The 19529-nt window shown below is 43.6% G+C and overlaps 2 protein-coding genes across 7 annotated transcripts in view; both read left to right on the forward strand.

Annotated features, from left to right (window-relative positions):
* The window catches only part of LOC123191767 (protein NRT1/ PTR FAMILY 4.5-like), a 28367-nt gene extending 18221 nt beyond the window's left edge, over positions 1–10146 (forward strand). The window contains exons 2-5 of the mRNA XM_044604381.1: positions 7395–7609; positions 8204–8644; positions 9014–9132; positions 9384–10146. Of these exons, the coding sequence (XP_044460316.1) occupies positions 7395–7609; positions 8204–8644; positions 9014–9132; positions 9384–10146 (1538 nt within the window). The remainder of the gene's footprint in view (positions 1–7394; positions 7610–8203; positions 8645–9013; positions 9133–9383) is intronic.
* Positions 10147–10412: 266 nt separating this feature from the next.
* Positions 10413–18668, forward strand: LOC123189629 (protein NRT1/ PTR FAMILY 4.6). Of its 6 annotated transcripts, none has more exons than XM_044602090.1 (12): positions 10413–10794; positions 10953–11254; positions 11343–11401; positions 11512–12764; positions 12899–13116; positions 13999–14439; positions 14538–14662; positions 14771–15896; positions 16921–17047; positions 17191–17408; positions 17560–17637; positions 18171–18668. In XM_044602090.1, exons 4-8 carry the CDS (start codon positions 12677–12679, stop codon positions 15576–15578), a joined length of 1680 nt encoding a protein of 559 aa, XP_044458025.1. In that variant the 5' UTR covers positions 10413–10794; positions 10953–11254; positions 11343–11401; positions 11512–12676; the 3' UTR covers positions 15579–15896; positions 16921–17047; positions 17191–17408; positions 17560–17637; positions 18171–18668. The 6 variants fall into 6 exon arrangements, with proteins under 6 accessions (XP_044458025.1, XP_044458028.1, XP_044458027.1 ...); XM_044602093.1 differs by having other exon boundaries at positions 10960–11254; XM_044602092.1 differs by lacking the exon at positions 10413–10794 and having other exon boundaries at positions 10875–11254; positions 11512–12345; positions 12626–12764.
* Positions 18669–19529: the final 861 nt, after the last annotated feature.

Genomic DNA, 19529 nt, shown 5'->3' on the forward strand with positions numbered 1-19529 from the left:
AAGTTAAGACTTAAAGCTCGACCACGGCAGAATAGAGAGAAAGGACGAAGGTCGTCCCCTATGCTTAAGACGTAGGCTCTTCAGTATGCTATGCTGTGTACCGCACCTGAAGTGTGCCTTGCCATGAGTCAGTCAAGGGGTACAAGAGTGATCCAAGAATGGCTCACAGGACAGCGGTCAAAGTTATCCTTAGTAACTAGTGGACTAAGGAATTTTCTCGATTATGGAGGTGGTAAAAGAGTTCATCGTAAAGGTTACGACGATGCAAGCTTGACACCTATCCGGATAGCTCTGAGTAGAGAGACCGGATACATATAATGGAGCAACAATTTAGAATAGCTCCAAGTAGAACAGTTATTTGGATTAGCTCCAAATAGAGCGTGGTAGCTGCATCTAGGAGATGACATAGAGATTTGTAAAACACACACGGATCTGAAAGGTTCAGACCCGTTGACTAAAACCTCTCTCACAAGCAACATGATCAAACATGAAAACTCATTGAGTGTTAATCACATAGTGATGTGAACTAGACTACTGACTCTAGTAAACTCTTGGGTATTAGTCACATGGCGATGTGACCTGTGAGTGTTAATCACATGGCGATGTGAACTAGATTATTGACTCTAGTGCAAGTGGGAGACTGTTGGAAATATGCCCTAGAGGCAATAATAAAAGTTATTATTATATTTCCTTGTTCATGATAATTGTCTTTTATTCATGCTATAACTGTATTATCCGGAAATCGTAATACACGTGTGAATACATAGACCACAATATGTCCCTAGTGAGCCTCTAGTTGACTAGCTCGTTGTGATCAACAGATAGTCATGGTTTCCTGGCTATGGACATTGGATGTCGTTGATAACGGGATCACATCATTAGGAGAATGATGTGATGGACAAGACCCAATCCTAAGACTAGCACAAAGATCGTGTAGTTCATTTGCTAGAGCTTTGCCAATGTCAAGTATCTCTTCCTTTGACCATGAGATCGTGTAACTCCTGGATACCGTAGGAGTGCTTTGGGTGTATCAAACGTCACAACGTAACTGGGTGACTATAAAGGTGCACTACAGGTATCTCCGAAAGTATCTATTGTTTTATGCGGATCGAGACTGGGATTTGTCACTCCGTGTAAACGGAGAGGTATCTCTGGGCCCACTCGGTAGGACATCATCATATGCGCAATGTGACCAAGGAGTTGATCACGGGATGATGTGTTACGGAACGAGTAAAGTGACTTGCCGGTAACGAGATTGAACAAGGTATCGGTATACCGACGATCGAATCTCGGGCAAGTAAAATACCGCTAGACAAAGGGAATTGAATACGGGATCGATTGAGTCCTTGACATCGTGGTTCATCCGATGAGATCATCGTGGAACATGTGGGAGCCAACATGGGTATCCAGATCCCGCTGTTGGTTATTGACCGGAGAACGTCTCGGTCATGTCTGCATGTCTCCCGAACCCGTAGGGTCTACACACTTAAGGTTCGATGATGCTAGGGTTATAAAGGAAGCTTGTATGTGGTTACCGAATGTTGTTCGGAGTCCCGGATGAGATCCCGGACGTCACGAGGAGTTCCGGAATGGTCCGGAGGTAAAGATTTATATATAGGAAGTCCTGTTTCGGCCATCGGGACAAGTTTCGGGGTCATCGGTATTGTACCGGGACCACCGGAAGGGTCCCGGGGGCCCACCGGGTGGGGCCACCTGCCCCGGGGGGCCACATGGGCTGTAGGGGGTGCGCCTTGGCCTACATGGGCCAAGGGCACCAGCCCCAAGAGGCCCATGCGCCTAGGGAACCCTAGAGGGAAGAGTCCTCAAGGGGGAAGGCACCTCCGAGGTGCCTTGGGGAGGATGGACTCCTCCCCCCCCCTTCTTGGCTGCACCCCAAACCCATCTAGGGCTGGCCGCCGCCCCTAGGGGGTGGGAAAACCCTAAAGGGGGCGCAGCCCCCTTCCCCCCTATATATATTGAGGCATGGGGCTGCCCATAACACATGATTTGATCTCTGGTTGGTGCAGCCCTGCCCCTCTCCCTCCTCCTCCTCTCCCATGGTGCTTGGCGAAGCCCTGCGGGATTGCCACGCTCCTCCACCACCACCATGCCGTTGTGCTGCTGTTGGATGGAGTCTTCCTCAACCTCTCCCTCTCTCCTTGCTGGATCAAGGCGTGGGAGACGTCACCGGGCTGTACGTGTGTTGAACGCGGAGGTGCCGTCCGTTCGGCACTTGGTCATCGGTGATCTGAATCACGACGAGTACGACTCCATCAACCCCGTTCACTTGAACGCTTCCGCTTAGCGATCTACAAGGGTATGTAGATGCACTCTCCTTCTACTCGTTGCTGGTCTCTCCATAGATAGATCTTGGTGACGCGTAGGAAAATTTTGAATTTCTGCTACGTTCCCCAACACTCTGTAGGCTGCCAATGAGTTAGCCAAGGTCAACACATCAAGGGCTCCTTTGATTCAAGGGAATTGCATAGGATTTTTGGAGGATTTGGACCCTTAGGAATTTTTCTTGTGATGCTCGTTTGATTCGTAGGATTGACATCCTTAGGAATTTTTTCATAGAATCCATTTGTACTACATTCTGGAGGAATATTTCCATCCACTCAAACCTCTTTGTAGAATTCCTTTGTTTTTCCTGCGCTATCAAACATTCTTTCAAATCCTGTAGGATACTACTCCCTCCGTTCCTAAATACTTGTCTTTCTAGGCATTTCAACAAGTGACTACATACAGAGCAAAATGAGTGAATCTACACTCTAAAATATGTCTATATACATCCATATGTAGTAGTCATTTGAAATGTCTAAAAAAACAAATATTTAGGAACGTTGGGAGTATAAGACATGGCATCCTATTCCTGCATTTTTCCTATTCCTTCATTTTGACAATCCTGCGAATCAAAGAGGCCCCAAATTATCTACTAATCTCTCTATTCTCACCTTGTATGATGTCGAACTACTCCAGATTTTAATTATTTTGATGATTGCCTGATTTGTTATGCGTCGCCGCTCTAGGCCCAGGCACCCGTGACCATTCAAAAGCTCGAAGAAGTAGATGCCTCATAGAGCTTTGGTAAGCACGGAGGACGAGGATCCCCTGCCGTGCCCCAGCCTACCTTTGAGTCATTGATACATGGGTCCCACCTGTCAGTGACTCAGAGGCAGGGCATAGCAGGGATTGTAAAGTCAGAGGATCCACGTCCAAGCACGGATAGTTTTTGTGCGCCTGCCAACGATGACCAACCGATCTAATTTGACATACGGGCAGAGAGCACGAGCAGCGGCAGGATATGATTCTCTAGGTTTGTACTCTAGCAATATTGATATTTTTTTTCTAATATAACTACAGAACTTCATTACTTTGTATATGATGATTTTTTGGAATGGTCTATCAGTGATGAATTGTCATCCAAACATGTATATATACAAGCTAAAATCCACTAAGCGAACCATTTGGTTATACAATAATTGTTATTGTTCGCATAACTTAAATTTTCATATGATAAGATTTCGTAGCAAGGCATTTAATTCATATCATATTACAAAGTCATTTGATTAACAACTTTGTCTACTTGGCCCATATGTGAAATTATTGACAAATATTAGCTATAGCTAGACATGCTCCAAGCGTGTGTGTGTGTGTGTGTGTCTACTGTCTTGGCCAGGCTTAGATATGAAGCTATCCGGAAATTTGTGTGGCACAATTTTTTTTTGGCTTCATCGATATCTTGGCCCCCCTTATGTCTAAATCCTGACTTCGCCCTTGATGATACATCCGCAGTTTCATATTGTAGCCAGCTAATCAATTACCAGCTCTCAATATTCTTGTTAGTTGCATCTTTAATTGCACACAATATCTGCTTGACGCGAACAGAGACAGTAACATTGATCGATCGATCGACGTGGGAGGCTACTCCAAAGTTCAAACCAGCCAAGAGATCCGATCACAATGGTGTCAGCGACCGACAAGCTGGGGTTGTGGCCGGGCTGGTTCTCCATCTTAACTGGAACTAGAGTACACGATCGGCGGGATCTCAGCTCCAAAAAACAAACCACCCGCCACGTCCCCTGCCGCGGGGTCTATATGCGGCGTCACCTAGAGAAACGGGAGACACACATTTAAGCACCACGTGAATGATCTATAGATTAAGCTATCACTTGACTTCCGGAGTGCTTTGCTTTTGTTATTGTGCCTCCGAGAAACAATGTCCATGAGTTTGCAGCTTCTACATACATATATAGGAGGGAGCTGGCCAGCTATTGTGTTTGTGTCGTGCCATCCATGCATATGAGAGAGCAATAAAAGTAGCCAGGGTTGTAGAGGAGCATATGCTGGTTAGCTTGGGCTAGCTAAGAAGCATATACTCATGGAGCTTGAAGGGTGTGTGGATTGGAGAGGGAATGCTGTGGATCGGAGGAAGCATGGAGGCATCAAGGCTACAATCTTCCTCTACGGTGAGCAACAAACTATAGCTGTTTCTGTCATACTATAGCTAGCCTGGGGGCGCACGCATGAATAAGGTTCCGTGTGATGATGCACCTGGGGTTGTTTTTGAGATCTCTGCTTGTCTGAGCTCATTTCCGTATATAAACTGCCCACTGCTTGAGATAATATTACACATGAACAATGTGTTATTTGCTATACGTTATTTTCAGCCTCCGATCGATGTTTCTTTCCTTCCAGGCTTCTTGCTATACGATCGATCAGAGCAGGGAAATAAAACGTAGTGTTCTTCGCATCAGAAATAGAGTGAAAAACGCACTTCCCACGACCAGGAGGCAAATATTATGTGCCCAGCGTCAATATCTTGCTACCTTAATATTTGTCTAAAGCAGCGAACAGGAAAGGCTAACATGACAATCGTACCAACACTATCTACATGCTAAGGATCGATAATGCAACAATCCAATGACCTAGAAATAGGTGCTTTATAAATTTGAAAAAAGAAAAGAAAAAGAAATAGGTGCTTTATTGCATTGGATGAAGATGACCCTTGCATGCATGCCTAGTGATTTGGTCACGTTCTCTCTTAACTGACATGTAAAGTGTAGGGATCGATATGTATGAGTTTGGTGCCTCAACTGTGCACATAGTTCACTTTGTCCCTTCATCTTTTTCTGGTCATGTATCTTTGGTCCCTCATTTTTCTAAACCTGGCAAACTTGGTTCCTTACCCGGTTTGGCTCTTGACCTCGTTCATGCTGGCACATAGGAACTTGCCACATCATAGCATACATCGTGAGAAGCACACCCTGAAGTAGAGGAGAAACATATGGGGGAGGCATAGCTCCATGGGGGCAGGGCTAGAGCTCAAGCGGAGGTAGACGTTTTATCTCATAAACTTCGATTTTGCATGAATAAAAGTCAACATGCCCCCACCCCCGGCGCACGCAAAAAAGATGATCTCCTACCAAAATGGAACATCAAACGAAATCTGAGGACATAGTTTATGACTAACAAGCATTAAACAAGAAATGGGGCAAGTTTTTTTTGTGGCGCAAGTTAAAGAAGCAGCCAAATCCTTGTTGATCATGCCTGATCATGAGAAATTCTGAAAAGAATCTTATGGTCAAGAATTAATGGTCCTTTCCTCCTCTTCTTACACTTCTCTCAAGCAAGAATAAATAAATAAAAAAGACGGCGTCATGGCAAATATTGAAATGCATCTGACAAAATGTTGGTAAAGATCATCTGTGCGGCTGCAAGTACCATGGGTGTAACTAGAAATTTGCCACTTCAAATTTCGTCTCAAATCTCCAGCACATGAACAATTTCTAAGCTTCCACCTCTGAGAGAGTATGTTTTTTCTTAACCAGAGTGACATGTACAAGATATTACACTTGGAAGTCCATGACAGGACCTCTTGTCATCATCCCAGCAAAATGATCTCCTATAGCCTCAGAAAAAAGATACATCTACAAAGATAAAATATCGAACACAATCTCAGGACATAGTTTATGACTTCCAAGCATTAAAAACGAAATGGGATGAGGAAGCTAAAGAACCAGTCAAATCCTCGTTGATCATGCATGGTCATGAGGAATTCTGACAAAATCTCATGGTCAAGAATCAATGATCCTTTTCTCTTCTTACACTTTTCTCAAGCAAGAAAGAGGAAAAATAGTTAAATAAACGAAAAGACGCTGTCATGGCTAATACTGAAATATGATGAAGATAAACCACATCTGCCAAAATGCTGATAAAGATCATCTGTTCAGCTACAACATGTTGCACCTACTATGGATAAGTAGAAGTTTTACATTTCAAATTTTGACTCTCCACCATATGAACAATTGTAAGGTTCCACCTCCGAGGACCACCTCCCTTCGCTGACATGCATCTACCAAGATAGAATATCAAACAAAATCTCAGGATATAGTTTATGACTTCCAAGCATTAAACAAGAAATGGGGCGAGGAAGTTGAAGAACCGGCCAAATCCTCGTTGATCATGCATGATTATGAGAAATTCTGACAAAATCTCATTGTCAAGAATCAATGCTCCTTTTATCTTCTTCTTACACTTCTCTTAAGCAAGAAAAAAGGAAAACAGATAAATAAATAAACGAAAAAATGTTGTCATGTCTCCTATCGCTGCAGCAAAAAGATATATCTGCCAAGATATATAGGATACCAAACAAAATCTCAGGACATAGTCTATGACTTCCAAGCATTAAACAAGAAATGTGGCGAGAAAGTTAAAGAACCAGCCAAATCCTCGTTGATGATGCATGATAATGAGAAATTCTGACAAAGCCTCATGGTCAAGAATCAATGGTCCTTTTATTTATCTATTTTCCTTTTTCTGGAATCAATGGTCCTTTTTCTCTTCTTATTACACTTCTCTAAGGAAGAAAAAGGAAAATAGATAAATTAACAAAAATACGTTGTCATGTAATACGATGAAAATACACCACATCTGGAAAAATGCTGGTAAAGATCATCTGTAAAGCTGCAACATTTTGTACGTACGACGGATAAGTAGAAGAACAACCTCCCTTTGGTTGAAAGCGGCATGCTGCATGTGCAAAATAACTCTATACTGAATATCTGGAAGATCTGCCACAGCATGGTCAACCTCAGACGGTATTACCAGCAACTCAGTTTCGGGCAAAGCAAAGTTTGGGCCCAACTGAATTCAGACTAGCTGTGTTTGTTCAAGCATGATATATCTATTAATTGGGCATCTACAACTCAGCTTGGTAAAACTGAGTGAATCTCATTGGTCCACACAGATCTGTTTGTAGGAATCAAATGGCTTAGCCTAACCTGAAAAGTATGATTTGTTTCACTCTTGCTGATCCTAAAATAATATAGTTGCATGCATCTTGAACCAGAATCGAACAATCTGTCGGAGCTGAATTCTATGTTCATTTGCAGTTTTGGTCGTGCTGCGAAGTTGCCCCAACAGTGCAAACTTCAGCCTTGTAGCCTATTTCCACAGGATACTACATCTGGATATTGTGACCTCCTCAGCTGTGATCACCTATCTGGTTGGTGCAATATTCTTCTTTGCTGCCCTGATGAACTTTATCGCTGGCGCATATATCCAGCGAACCACTGCTATATTTGTATTCAGTCCCCTTGCAGTCCTGGTAATTCTCCTTGCCCATTAAACTCCCTGTAAGAGCAATATCAATCAAGCCTAATAGTGAAGTAGCAAACTTTTAATGGCCTTCACTATCTTGGTACTATCAAGTAAACTGTGAAGCTTTATGTTTCCCTTTGGCTTCTTAAGTTTCTATTTCGGCTACCAGGTTGAAGTAGAGATGCTGTAGTGAAGCATATTATCTAGAATTTAGTTCCCTTCTTTTTTGTTACTGACTACTGCAGTTATTGTATAAGATAGGATATAATTTTAGTCTTCTATAAAGACAATAAACATAAGAGCATGAACCAAAGGGTTGATAGTATTTTATTTCAGTAACTGACCAATTGAAGAGAGTGACCGCCCGTTGATTGAGCAATCTGCCAACAACTTAGACAATTTTGGCCATGTGTATCAGTGTATGATCATGCTCCCATTTACTCCCTCCGTTCCATAATTGTTGTCAACGGGCGGTCATTGTATGGAACGGAGGGAGTACTTAACAGTAACTACTATCAGATCATTCAGGTATCTAATAATTGTGATTGTGGAAGTAGATGACAAATCCTGAATTCTAAATATTTTCTGTTCAACGACACAGGGCTATATGTTGCTAGCATTGCAGGCATACTTGCCTTCACTACATCCTCTGGATTGTGAGATAAACAAAGAACCAAACAACTGTGAGTCAGCTAAAGGTTGGAGCTTAACACTGCTCTACTTGAGCTTATTAATGTTTGCCATCGGAGAAGGCTGCATGCGTGCTTGCATACCATTGCTTGGTGGAGATCAGTTCAGCAATGATGATCCAAAAGAAACACATCTCAAGAGTACGTTCTTGAGCTGGATCAAGTTTGCAAACTCCGTTGGAGCACTCATGGGATTGGTATTCTTAGTCTGGATCGAGAACAATTTGGGCTGGGCCCTTGGCTTTATGATATCTGCACTTATTGTACTTGTAGGGCTGTTTGTGGCAGCCAGTGGACTGCCTTTCTATAGAACACAGAAGCCTAATGGAAGTCCTCTAAAGGGAATATTGCAGGTAAAACTTCATACAGAGCACAGTATGCATGCTAATTATGAAGGTTCCAGTACTCATTAGTCTCATGTCATCGTTCCTACATCCTAATCCAAGTGAACAACACAATTCTAGACTATCCGGTCCAAGTTTTACAGGGTAGAACAGAATTTTGCTTGATCCCAATGCACTGGATTAGTCATTCTTATAATCTTAATCCTGAAAGGTCACCATGTCCCATCCCTAACTAGCATATTAGTTACTCATCAAGCAATAAAGGAATCAACACGCTAATTTTCAAAAATTGAATGTGTCTCATCCTGCATCTATCAAGTTAAAACAAGAAAAACTGAAGATGCAGATGGTTCTCAACATTCAAGTTATATTCTCCAGGTTCTTGTCACTTCATCAAAGAAGAGGCAGGTTGCTACCATAGATGTTATCGAGCTGCAGGAGATAGGAGCGGCCGATAGTGTTGATGGGGAAGGCAAATCTGACAGCAAGAGCACTGGGTAAGTTCCTTAGTGGTCAACATTCCCAAACTCTTGCCTTCTGTTTAGCTAATTGTTAGTACATTTATATTTCTGAAAATAAGTAGAAGTGTTACAACCTAGGATGTCAACAATTTAAAGAGTAAAAGAAATGCCCGGACGTAGCAATATCGTGATATTAACTCAAGTACTCAACTATAATCCTTTTAGCATATTCTTGGAGAAATCTAGAATATATTTGATGGAGGTAACAATTCATTTTCATTCTGCAGCACCACTCAGGTCGAGGAGTTAACAAAGGCCATCACCCGAATGCTTCCAATCTTCATCAGCTGCTTGCTCATCTACCTGCCCTTCACGCTGCTAATGACACTAACGATACAAGTCGGCAGCACCATGGACAAAGGGATAGGCGTGATCCAGATACCTTCCGCCTCTCTAATTGCAATCCCAACAGCATTTCACATGCTTATGCAACCATGCTACAGGCAGATATTGACGCCACTGCTAAAAAGATTTACAGGCCACACACACGGAATCACCCCACTGCAGAGTATCGGTGCTGGCTCGGTGTGCGGGGTAGCAGCAGCATGCCTTGCGGCGTTAGTGGAAACAAGAAGGCTGACAGTCGCAGAACAGCATGGGCTAACATTGACAGGAGCAGGTGTCCCGATGTCCGTGTTCTGGTTGGTGCTGCAATTCTTCCTGCTAAGCATCATGGATGCAGCATCCTTCAGCGGACTGATTGAGTTCATAAAGAGCGAGTCATCTCCGGAAATGAAGCTGATAGCACCGGCCATGCAGTCCATCGTTGCTGGAATAGCAGCCTGGTTAGCATGTGCCTTCATACAGCTAGCGAACAATGCTTCACGGCACGGGGATGGCGGAAGAGGGTGGCTAGATGGAGCAGACTTCAACAGGACGCGCCTTGATCGTTTCTTCTTGTTGCTGGCAGGCTTTGAGTTTGTGGCACTCATCAACTATGCTTTCTGGGCGAGGAGATATGCCAAGAAGCAACGGAGCAGTGGTGTTTGATTAGTCGGTGATAGCTCTGAAAACTAAATAGCCAAGCATAGCGAGATACATAGGCAATAGGTGATAGACCAAATATTTTTTGATGAATTGTTTTAGGTAGTGTATCAATGCTATACAGACTGTAACTGAGAAATACTGTAATCTCCACCAATCAATATTCAGCAGTAGCTTGACAGCACCAGTGATCCATAAAATGTGTCATACAGATACGTTACCTTTTTCATTGAAAAGAAAAAAGAAGTGTCACCTCACAAAGTCATCAATAGATTCGTCGAACATCAAAGTGGAATCGTGGTAGTTGGAGCAATCGGGTAAGAACCATCGTACCCATCTTCCCAAGTCGATACCCTCGCAGCCTCCCCGCTGAAGGACTCAGCGCCGCGGCACCCCAATCTAACCACGAAACGCGGTGGCCGGAGAGTAAAAGGGATAAAAGCAGTTCAGATGCGGAGAAAGAAAACCTACCGCGGCGAGTCTCCGGCGAGCGGGCGGGGAACAGAGGTGCCGGACAATGCGGGGACCGAAACGGCGAGGTGGACGGCCGGCGTGCGTGAGATGGTAGTGAGAGTTGGGGGAACTGGTGCGGAGTGGGAGGGGCTCGGTCGCTCGGCTCAGCTCCGCGGTGGACGGCGGCGTGAAGAAATGCAGGTGGGTAGTCCAGTTTACTGCGCCAGCTGGGACCAGCTTATCTGTCACACCGACGAGTGGGTCCCACCTGTCAGCATGTTCTTCTTGCTCCTCTTCCTCTCTTTCTCCTTTCCTGTTCGGCTCTTCCCCCTCACCAATCAATCATAGCCCCGCGGCAGTTTTCAGGGTTGGCAGGGCGCGGGCAGAAGCTGCGTCTGAGGGCCACGAGACAAGGAGTGCGGACGCGGACCGTGGAGGCGACGGCGGCGGCTGAGCTGCGTCTGAGGCACGGTCGCCGTTGGCTGCGGCAGGCGCGATGGAGGGACTCGGTGGATTTAACCCACTCAGAGCCAGCCTCTGGCCACCGGCGCCCGCCCGGCGACCACTCGCCCTGCCTCCGAGGCTCCGTTATTCTTCCCATCCATCCCAGATTGAGGTGGAGATGTCGCGGAGAGAATTCCGCCCCAGGAGAATGCAGGAGGTAGTATCTTTACAGTTTATACGCTTTACTTCATGTAGCCCACAGCGATTTTTCAAAGTTGACATGCATTGCCTCATTGCTTTGGCAGATTCTTGTTGCGGTATGTACAACATGACCATGTGGATAATGGTTATGAACACAAGAACTGTACGTCTTTCTTCTTAGCTTTCAACTCGCACATGACTTTACTGCCGATATGTCGTTTTTCCTATTTTTTCTTTTGTCAGACTGTTCGTGTTTGACTCTGTGCATCCTAGCTATGCAGAGGCCGGGTGTTGCTCATCATGCTTTGTATCTGCGTGATGCTACATTTTGAGTTGATAAAAGCACCCTTTATCGGAAAAAAAAAACTCTCAAATGTCAGAAGCAAACGCATTCTTGTAGTAGGCATGGCATCAGCAGTACACCATAACCTCACAAGCTAGATGATACTTGGATATGGATGAAAATGACGCGAGGATGATGAATGTACCACAAAGCCCATTCCCCCCCTTGCTTATGTGCTGGAAAGAGATACGTTATTGTTGGAGGAAGATTAACATACCTAACCAACAAGTGATATTGATTGCAATTCGTTGACTTCTCTACTCTGGTATGGCCAATGATGATATTTGAATTTAAACTTCATTCTTGTTGGCTTAATGTGCCTTGCTTTCTGATTTCTAGTAAACCACTAAACATATTAATTACGTTAGCCCATTAATAACAACTAGAAAATACTCACTCCGTTTGGAAGTGTCCGGCGTAGTTTGACTGTCCAAGTTCAAGCTCTGACCAGCAATCGATACAGCAGTATGAACACAAAGCTGATACCCAGGCCCTACATTTGCAAACAGGGGGAATATGGTTTTTGTCTTGACTCAATGCATTGAGCACCGATTGATAATTTATGTTATTTTACTTCTGAGTTTTTATATACATTGTTGTCAGGTCGCTTTCATACGCGAGCCTTCCAGCTAAGGTGCACTACTTTAAAGGAAGTTAGCCTATCAAAGGACTTATTCTCAAAACAATTAATGAATAAGGAGCTAACTTACAAAATGTTGCTCCCAGGATGATGTCACACTGATACCAGTATCTGCTAGTTGTTGGTACTTATTGACTTCAATAGTCTCATTGTACATGCACCTAATCTTTTTTCTACTTCATCATTGCTCAATGTCTTTTGTAATGCCCAAATTTTGAGTTAGTAGGAATTATAAACAATGGGAGTCAAATAGTATTGATAGTTGGTAAAATGGAAGTCAAATTTGTGTTAATAGTTGGTAACAATGACATTAAATATTTAAGAATCTTTGATTAATTCTGTTGATGCTGTCACTCCTTTGAATATGGATATCGCCTGCTTATTTATACCCCGCTTATGGTCAGGGATGCTACGGGCAGGCAGACAGGAAGTGATTAGGAGGAATAAGAAGCACCATGGCACTTGTAGGTTTCGTGGATTGGAGGGGAAACGCCATCAGGAAAGAGGTGCATGGTGGAGTCAGAGCAGCATGGTTCTTGTACGGTAATTTACTATACACCGAATCTAGTATGCAGACATCTATATATGTGTGGGCATGCAATATCTCATTGTTTCTATTTTCAAGCTTCTGTTCTGAGTTCAAAACATTGAACTTTTTTTTGCAATCTCCCTTGCAGTTCTGACTGTGGTAACCAACGTGGTTATTATCCCAAACCTGCTGAATCTGGTTACTTATCTTCATGGAACAATGCATATGGGGGTTTCGGCCTCTGCAACTACAACCACTAATTTTTTTGGTGCCACATCCGGGTTTGCAATGATAGCAGCTTTCCTCTCCGACTCCTACATTACTCGCTTTAGAACAATGCTCCTCTTTGGTCCATTTATGTTTCTGGTAATATGATCTTCCTCTGTTCAGTCATCTGCACAATTTCTGATTTTCCTTATGATCCAATTATTATTTTGTTACTTACATGTTATCTTTCTTTTTGTAACAAGAATTGTGCCCATGATAGAGATTAGAGAGTGTTAATAATACCTGTTGGGCTTTATCAAATAGTTTCTCTAGCATCTAGGTTTTAGTATTTTCTCCATATGCTAGAGAAGCATCTGCTTCAATGTATGGACTGTAAATAACAAGAATTGGAAGGGGTGAGGTGAGAATGGACTGTAAATAACTAAATATATTACTAAAACAGCGATGCTTCTCTAGCATATGGAGAAAATGCTAAAACCTAGAACTGCCTTATATAATAATAGAAAAAATCAACCAACAGGAACTAGCACCTGTGGTGTTTATATTTAGAACAACAACCGCGAGGCACCGCTGGGAGACCAGGCCTCGAACCTGGGTGGGCTGACCGAGCACACAAGCTGATAGTTAGCTGGGTGATGCTCAGTTCTTGAGAACTGCCTTATAATTTAACATGCTTTAGTACAGCTCAATTCCTGACAAATAATACTAACTCTAGCATATCCTCGACCATTAGATCCACTTAATGTGAATATGACATATTTAGGGATGCCTTTTGGTGTAAAAGGCTACTACGCCATCTTCATTTTTGTCCTATCCTATAAAGCCTTGCATTAACACCCTTCATGATGTTTACTTGTAAAAAAAAATATAATTATGCAAGATATTTTTCTCAGCCTCTAAAATTTCATTATACAGATGTCCACGAGTCAAATGTCACTGGCTGACAGCTTTTTATGCACCTTCTATAGGAAATTATATATATAATGCTATTGTGTTATAATCAAACATGAATTTGTGCAGGGTTACGGATTGCTCGCACTGCAAGCCTACCTTCCTTCACTCCGTCCACCAGCTTGCAATATTGAAGCAGAGCTAAACAGTTGTGAAGTGGTCCATGGATGGAATGCTACCTTATTGTACACAGCCTTGTATATGACTGCATTTGGTGATGGTTTTATCCGTGTTTGCTTGCCATCCCTCGGAGCAGACCAATTTGACCATGAAGATCCCTCTGAGTCCCGCCAACAGTCCAGCTTCTTTAACTGGTATACCTTCGGAATCTCCTTTGGAGGTTTTGTAGGGCTGATTCTCATAGTGTGGCTCGAGAACTACAAAGGGTGGGATATCGGACTTGGGGTGTGTGCCATCCTAATTCTGCTAGGATTGCTCATAGTTGCTGCCGGTTTCCCCTTCTACCGCAACCAAGTACCACAAGGAAGTCCTCTAACTCGAATACTGCAGGTAGTGCTTTGTATTCCTGGCTTACAACATAATATGCCATCCCAATTCTCAGGAAATGTGTTAGAAACATTACTTAACTACAATTTTGCCTCTCCCAGGTTCTTGTGGTTGCATTCAGGAACAGGAAACTTGAACTTCCTGAAAAACTGGAGGAAGCGCAGGAAAGCTGCACTGGGACAAGGGCATGTTCTGTTGATGCACTCGCTCCAACAAATAGTCTGAAGTAAGATTCAGTGAAATAATACCCTTTTCTGACTTTTGTGTGTACTACTTATCAAGTTGGCATAGAGAGTAGTGTACGAGATTATAGACTGTTCATGCATCTTGGCAGATTACTCGACAAAGCTTGCATCAACCGTGGCCAAAGTGGAGCCTGGTCAGTTTGCAGTCTGAGAAAGGTGGAGGAGACAAAGATTATCATCCGTGTGCTTCCTCTCTTCGTCAGCTCCATGATCGGATATATATCGAACGTTATCCTCTTCACATTCACTGTGCAGCAAGGCACCATGACGAACACAAGGCTGGGCAAGATCCATGTTTCCCCCGCGACACTCTTTATCATCCCTATCATATTCCAGATGCTAATGCTTGCTGTCTATGACCAGTTCCTTGTGCCATTCTTGCGTAGACGCACAGGCTATGTCGGTGGTGTCACTCATTTGCAACGCATTGGTATAGGCTTCGTCACCATGCTACTTGCGTCAATCATTGCAGCAATTGTTGAGAAGAAGAGAAAGGAAGCTGTGGTGCAGATGTCCCTCTTCTGGCTTGCACCTCAGTTCTTCCTTCTTGGTGTGGCAGATGTGACATCATTCACCGGGCTCCTTGAGTTCTTCAACAGCGAGGCACCACGCGGCATGAAGTCTATTGCCACAGCGTTGTTCTGGTGTGCTCTGGGGCTCGCGTCCTTGCTGGCCACAACGCTGGTGGAAATTGTGAACAAGGCCACAAGGCATGGGCACCAGGGAGGCTGGCTCGAGGGTACAAGCTTGAACAACAGCCGTCTTGACCTGTTCTACTGGGTTGTGGCTGTTGTGGGATTGCTTGGCTTATGCAACTACCTGTACTGGGCCAAGAAGTATGTGTACCAGCACAATCCACGCATCGTTGAGACATCGGTTGATCAGGATTCACCTTGAAATACTACATACCCATTGTTTTTTTACTTAAGTAAAAATGTAACATGTCTGATTCACCATGACATCGATCAGTTAAGTTTGCAAAGCAATGTAGAAGCCTGTAACCGGTGTTCTGCTCTGATGTGCTGTGCTGATTGGTTGGGTTCATCCTTGATACTCCATTTGTGAAATTGTCAAAAGAAATGGCTTTCTGCATAACACTACCTAACGTGGATTGTTCATGTCAAAATAATATCCAAGGGCAAATATCTTACTTCTCCGAACAGTGAGTTATGGTCTTCGGTTATTTTTCAGCATTGGTTACTACTCCTGTAGAAGGTGTGTATATCATTCACCTTCACTATGTATTAGTCGTATACATTACACGGTAGCTTTGCTTTACTCCCATAAATTCATCTACTTAGCTGAGTCCAATGATTAAACTGGGATCATCAGTTTCCTTTGGAAAACTGAATCATCACTTCAGGCTTTGGAGTGGAGGCAGGGGCACACAGCATATGTGGCACCTAGGGGCGCTGTTGCTCCTCCCCACAGCCTTGGGACACCTCTCGGGTGGCGGCACCACTAGTCCACTGCTCACTGAGTAACCGAGCACAGCTTTGACTGGCACCTGACACTGCAGTAACCAAACTGGCTACAGCCTACAGCACAGGTCCGGGGGCAGTTGCCGCTCTGCGCGGCATTAGTTTGACTCTCCAAGTTCAAGCTCCTGAACAAATTAACTAATAATGTAATACTGTATGGGTTGTATGGGTTATGTTACACTATTGATAGGATTCATAATCAAGAGCACTTTCTTATGATTCTGATTTTGTAACTGCCTACAAAATAGAGTAAAAGAAATTTACAGGCAAAGTTCAATCTTGGGCAGTCATATTACGCCTTTTATTTGCAAACAGAAGGAGTATGCTATTTTGATTGTCCTATGGACTAGTGTGTTGAGCACTGGTTGATAATTTATTTTGTTGTACTTCTGAATTTTTATATACTTGGTTATCATGTTGCTTTCAGAAGTGAGCTTTCCAGTTCACAAGTTAGGGTGCTCTACTTTGAAGGAAATTAGCTTATCAAAAGGACTTGCAAAATGTCACTTTCATGATGATGACACACTGATATCCATATCTGAATGTTTGTACTTGTGGAATTCTAGAATCTCATCTTACATGTCCCTAATCTTTTTTTTCTGCTTTGGCATTAGTGAATGTCTTTTATAATGTCCAAATCCAAGTCAGTAGGAGGTACCAACAAATGGCAAGAATCAATGATTCTTCCTGTCGATGTTGTGACTCCTTTGAATATGAGCATCCACATCTGCTAATTTGTACCCCTATCTATTACTTAGGGATGCCACAGGCAGTAATCCGAAGGAAGAGGAAGCACCATGGCACCTGGGGGCTTCGTGGATTGGTGGGGAAAAGCCATCAATAAAGAGGTGCATGGCGGAGTCAGAGCAGCGTGGTTTTTGTATGGTAAGTCATTATGCACCAAATCCTTCTGCAGACATATTTGCATATGCGTGGGCTGGGCATATGCACTATCTCACTGCTGCCATTTTGAAGCTTCTGTTCCGAGTTCAAAACATTGAAGCATTTTGTATGATCCCCCCTTGCAGTTCTGACTGTGGTAACCAACGTGGTTATTGTCCCAAACCTGCTGAATCTGGTCACTTACCTCCACAGAACAATGCACATGGGGGTCTCAGGCTCTGCAACTACAGCCACTAATTTTATTGGTGCCACATCTGGCTTTGCACTGATAGGAGCTTTCCTCTCGGACTCCAACATTACTCGCTCTAGAACTATGCTCCTCTTTGGTCCGTTTATGTTTCTGGTAATGTGCGTTTTAGTCTGTTCGGTTACCTACATGATTTCTGATTTTCTAACACGATCCAACGGAACTATTCTTTTATTCTTGCATCTTTTCTCATAAAATTTATTTTCTTATATTTCTCGCCATTGTGATGTGGTCTGACCAAAATCAGGGAGAAGCGTTATCTGCAGTGAAGAATTAATTTCCCAAAGTTGAGATGTATGGGTGTACAAAATCATATGGTGTAAGGGTGAGAATTGACTCTCAGTATATCTAACTCAAACAGCTATTCGCCTGTTACATATGGAGCAAATGCTAAAACTGAGAGCTACCTTACAATTTGTGGTGGTTTAATACAGCTCATGTCCTAACAAACATATAATACCTACTCTGGCATATCCTTTACATAAATCCACTTGATGTGGATATGAAGGGATACCTTTTAGTGTAAAATGCTAGTATTAGCATCTTCTTGTTTGTTGTATCCTATCAAGCCTTACGTTGATACAGTTTACGATGTTGACATGTAAAAAATGTAGTATTAATTATGCTACACAATTGTTTTCTTAGCTTCTGAAATTCCTTCATAAGGATTTCAAACAGGCTTAGATTTTAACACCAAGTTCTTGCTAGTTGACAGGTATTTTTGCACCTTCCATAGGCAATTGCGCAATTGTAGTATAATCAAACATGCATTTGTGGAGTGCTGGCTGACAGCAGTATTTTTGCACCTTCTATAGGCAATTGTGCCATTGTAGTGTAATCAAACATGCATTTTTGCAGGGATACGGATTGCTAGCACTGCAAGCCTACCTTCCCTCGCTCCACCCACCACCTTGCAACAGTGAAGCAGAGGTAAACAACTGCAAAGAGGTCCATGGCTGGAATGCTACCTTTACTGTACACAGCCTTGTATATGAGCGCACTTGGTGATGGTTCTATGCGTGCTTGCTTGCCATCCCTCGGAGCTGACCAATTTGACCACGAAGATCCCTCCGAGTCCTGTCAACAGTCTAGCTTCTTTAATTGGTATACCTTCGGAATCTCCTTTGGAGGTTTTGTAGGGCCGATTCTCATAGTATGGCTTGAAAATTACAAAGGGTGGGATATCGGACTTGGGGTGTGTGCCATCCTAATTCTGCTCGGATTGCTCATAGTTGCTGCTGGTCTCCCTTTCTACCGCAACCAAGTACCAGAAGGAAGTCCTCTAACTCGAATACTGCAGGTTGTGCTTCATATTCCTGTCTTAAAACACAATGTGCCATCACAATTTTGAGGGAATGTGTTAGATCAAATACCAAGATCTCGTTAAGCGTGTTATTTAGAAGTAACCGTGGACGCCGATCAGGGACCAGGCCCACCTGTCTCCTAGGTGGTCGCAACCTGCCCTATCGCTCCGCCAAAATGTAACCATCAGGGGTTGCCGGGAACCCAGACCCACCACTACCTGGGTGGAACCACCTGCCCCTTCAGCCCCCATCTCCGAATCATCAACATAAGTATGTAATAGTATAGTATATACCCGTGATCACCTCTCGAGTGATCACGGCCCAGTAATATAGCATGGCAGACGGATAAGAGCGTAGGGCCACTGATGAAATACTACCATCCTATACTAAGCATTTATGATTGTAGGTAAGGGTAACAACTGTAGCAACAATGACAGGCTATGCAGCAGAATAGGATTAACTGAAAGCAGTAACATGCTACACTACTCTAATGCAAGCAGTAGAGAGAAGGAATAGGCGATATCGGGTTGATCAGGGGGGAGGGGGCTGCCTGGAAGCTCAGCCGAGAAGGAGGGATCGTCAACACCGTAGTTGTACTGGGTAGCAGCGGCGTCGGTCTCGGTGTCTAACGAGAGAAGAGGGAGAAGAAACAATAAATATAATGCAAACATATGCATGATGATGCATGACATGACAATGAGCAGTGATATGTGTGCCCTAACACGACAGTAGGTGATACTGCAAAAGGGTGGAAATATCCGGGAAAGTATTCCCGGTGTTTCGCGTTTTCTGACAAACGGACTGGAGGGGGAAAGTTGCATGTTCGCTATGCTAGGGACGTGTGGCTGACAAACGGACTGTGTATTCAGATTCGTCCCGTCGTTCTGAGCAACTTTCATGTACAAAGTATTTT

This window comes from Triticum aestivum, chromosome 2A (assembly GCF_018294505.1).
Source record: "Triticum aestivum cultivar Chinese Spring chromosome 2A, IWGSC CS RefSeq v2.1, whole genome shotgun sequence".
NCBI classification, from domain to species: Eukaryota; Viridiplantae; Streptophyta; class Magnoliopsida; order Poales; family Poaceae; genus Triticum; species Triticum aestivum.

Excerpts from the sequence above, each read along its gene's own strand:
- LOC123189629 (XM_044602090.1), top strand. The coding sequence starts at position 12,677 with ATGGCACTTGTAGGTTTCGTGGATTGGAGGGGAAACGCCATCAGGAAA. Across the intron at positions 14,440-14,537 it reads CTCTAACTCGAATACTGCAG|GTTCTTGTGGTTGCATTCAG; the intron begins GTAGTGCTTTGT and ends TGCCTCTCCCAG. Across the intron at positions 14,663-14,770 it reads GCTCCAACAAATAGTCTGAA|ATTACTCGACAAAGCTTGCA; the intron begins GTAAGATTCAGT and ends GCATCTTGGCAG.